General features: G+C 42.2%; 1 protein-coding gene across 3 annotated transcripts in view; it reads left to right on the top strand.

The window, feature by feature from the left end:
• LOC108752432 (optomotor-blind protein-like) overlaps positions 1 to 3,049 on the top strand; it is a 95,869-nt gene that overhangs the window by 37,675 nt on the left and 55,145 nt on the right. For 2 of the 3 annotated variants that reach the window (XR_001939557.1, XM_018493238.1), the window contains exon 4: positions 2,219 to 2,381. Coding sequence is in view for 2 of the 3 variants with exons in the window: in XM_018493238.1 (XP_018348740.1) it covers positions 2,219 to 2,381 (163 nt within the window). In the remaining variant the exon portion in view is untranslated. The remainder of the gene's footprint in view (positions 1 to 2,218; positions 2,382 to 3,049) is intronic. The other variant, XM_018493239.1, reaches the window with a different exon arrangement.

The raw sequence follows: 3,049 nt of genomic DNA, 5'->3' as shown, positions 1-3,049 counted from the left end.
CTAAACCACGATTTCTTAACATCTCTCTTGATATCTGTATTTTTTTTTTTATTTTTTTATTTTTTTTGCCTTTTTTACTTTTAATACTCGGAAAATCTTCTTAAGCACAGATAGATTTGTAGAACAGAATGAATGTTTTCTCACTTGTCGAGATCGTTAAAATTAGTTATCCTATTAACGTCGCCGTATCCGAAGACGCTTGATTTTAAGCACGGCTCTCCGTTTTCACGGGGAGCGTTGAACTTAGCAGTGAACGGCAGAACTAATGTACGGTGTGTCTTTTTGCGATTGCAAAATTGTTCGCAGACGCATGTTTCCCGCGTATAAAGTGAGGGTGTTCGGATTAGACAAGCAGTCTAGCTACATACTTCTAATGGACATCGTGGCATCGGACGAATGCCGATATAAATTTCACAACAGGTGACACTTTGATCGCTGCGCGATCGTAGCGATTCTGGATCATTCCTTTTAATTGCGAATTAAAAACTCTCACATACATATTGATAGCTGGAAAAACTTTTTCGCGGGTACATTTAATTCAACATCTCTTTGGCATAAAAAGTACCGTAGAGAATTTTCGGAATTATATTTTCAAATAATGATCCTGGATTGGTTCCAATCGCGAATAATACTGTCTTTACCAGGAAACTCTCCTGAAATATAAGTGTGGAGCGTGCGCTGCGAACAATTCCTCATACTCGTCGAAGATAATTTAATTGTTTCTAATCCTGTGCAACCTTCTCGCGATCTTAAATATGATTAATCCAATCCGCCGTGCGTAACAAATCCACGTTGAATTTCTGCATTTTTTCGTGTGAAAAAAACGGTTATGGATAATACATATTGAACATTTATTTTTAAATGTTTAATTAGTAAATATCTACTTTTTTTTTTTGTATTCTTGTGAACGAAGCAATATTTATATTAAAAAAAAGAAAAAATAATGAATATTTGATTCTCTCGCAGAAGTGCCACATAAGGGACGGTCCCATGGGAAATTATTTCGACTTGTATGGGAATCGCAAGCCTTCACATTAGTTAACCGAGATGCTTCGTGAATTTCGTTTCTCTGTATTTCTCCAAAATTTCCGTGCATTAATTTCCGTATACGTTCCAAATAAATATTACAGTTCTCAAAAAATCTTTGTTAAACAGCCGCGCGTTAATAATCATTATCGTATTTATCGTGACTTGCGATTTAAAAATGACTTTCGCATATTTGCTCGTTTTCGTTTTAAAAGTTTCTCTCGAATTTGGGCCGGCGCAAATATTTGCTCAGCTACAAAAGCGAACGGCCGTGTGTTTCTTTCACGTACTTTCGCGCACTTTTCGACGACGGCACCGGAAACTTTTTCGCAACACAGACATCGGCTCGTTCCGACAGAGGGAACTCGATTAGCGCTCTCCATCTTGAGAAAACTCTTACGAGGCATCTCGGTTACCGATGTTCGGACGATCGAAACGCAGATCACAATGAACGATTACATCACGTCGGCGACCGCAGCCACTTTGGAACTCGTCGGACGAGTTCTTCCTTCGGTCCTTTGCGCTCGAGTTTGACCCACCTGCGACGACGGGAAAGAACACGAACGTGGTGGACACGCCTCTCTTAAAAGACAACAATCGTGTCTGGTTGATGCTCGCGGCGAGTCGGAGCTACTCGAGCTAAGGAGGAACGCTAAACAATTCGAACCTTCTTTCGACTCGTTCTAGCAGATCATCGGTTTTGTCGTCTGAGTTGAGAGAGATGCTTAAGCGAGTTACCACTCGCCCTGCGAGAACGTTCTTGGAATCTGCTCGATTATATCGTAAAAACACGATTAACACGGTTCTAGTTTATATCGTATTTATAATTTTAATCGTATCTGTAGCTAGATATATTGAATAAAAAAAAGAACCAACGAATGAATTACGATCTAGTTGAAATAATTCGTTTCGGCATGGTGGATGTCAATTAAAAATATTCCCCATAGAACTCTGTTTTCGTTTGAGATGTGAGATGTTAAATCGGCTGTGTACGAGAGACAGAAATTGATGTTGAAAGAAATTATAATCTGTTCTATCGGACATTTTTTGGTCTGCATTTCGATCCGAGCGATTTGTCCTAAACAACGATGAAGAGCATTTCTCGATATCTTCATCGTTGTTGAGGCATTTGTTACGTTGGCGAATTGCTTCCGGTAACTTTCTAATAGATTCTTACGCGTGTTACGAGCAGTAGGTGGATGGTGGCGGGCAAGGCGGACCCGGAAATGCCGAAGAGGATGTACATACATCCGGACTCGCCCAGCAGCGGCGAACAGTGGATGCAGAAGGTCGTGAGCTTCCACAAACTCAAGCTCACCAACAACATCAGCGACAAGCACGGCTTTGTAAGTACTGTACGTAACGCCAACCAAACAATTACTTACTTACTAGCTACTCTAAGCTTATTCCTTTAGTTTGCAATTAATCGCTAAGTTGAACCTGCCTGAAACGTGTGCGACGGGCCGATTCAAAATTGCGAAACGGCCGGCAATTGTGCGTACGCATGGCGGTACTTTTCGCGATCGATCTTTCACAACGATGACGATCGATGAAACACAAATTTGTGTTCGATCTATTCCATTCTGTGTTTCGATCCATTCAAGTCTGGAAAGAAGTATCTATCAAGATACACTTTTTTTTTTATATCGACGAAGAGAGCTGACGCCTCGCCTAATTAATCCAATTTTAAGGTATACCGGCTTTTACGCTCGTATAATAATCCTCCGCGTTAATCGCGTATATATACACGAGTGGAGAGGCCGAAATTCGCGAAATCGATCGAAAAACCGGAAACGGAGCAGTCGCGTTCCTTCACGACGCCCCGTCAAGCGCGCGCGATCGGATTTCTGCGCGAATACCTAACCGCACTGTAATCCTGGGATTAAGTTATCGCGATGGATTTCGCCGTCAAGTAGTTTCACTCCCCCCCCCTCCCCCCGCGTTTCTCGTCCGCCTCGCGCTCCTCTTATTCGTCTTCTTCCTCTCTATTAGCCTCGGCCGCCTGTCCCCTCGGTCTCCCCTC

The sequence above is a fragment of the Trachymyrmex septentrionalis genome, unplaced genomic scaffold (genome assembly GCF_001594115.1).
Source record: "Trachymyrmex septentrionalis isolate Tsep2-gDNA-1 unplaced genomic scaffold, Tsep1.0 scaffold60, whole genome shotgun sequence".
Taxonomy (NCBI): Eukaryota; Metazoa; Arthropoda; class Insecta; order Hymenoptera; family Formicidae; genus Trachymyrmex; species Trachymyrmex septentrionalis.
This window is presented reverse-complemented; position numbering and strand designations above follow the sequence as displayed.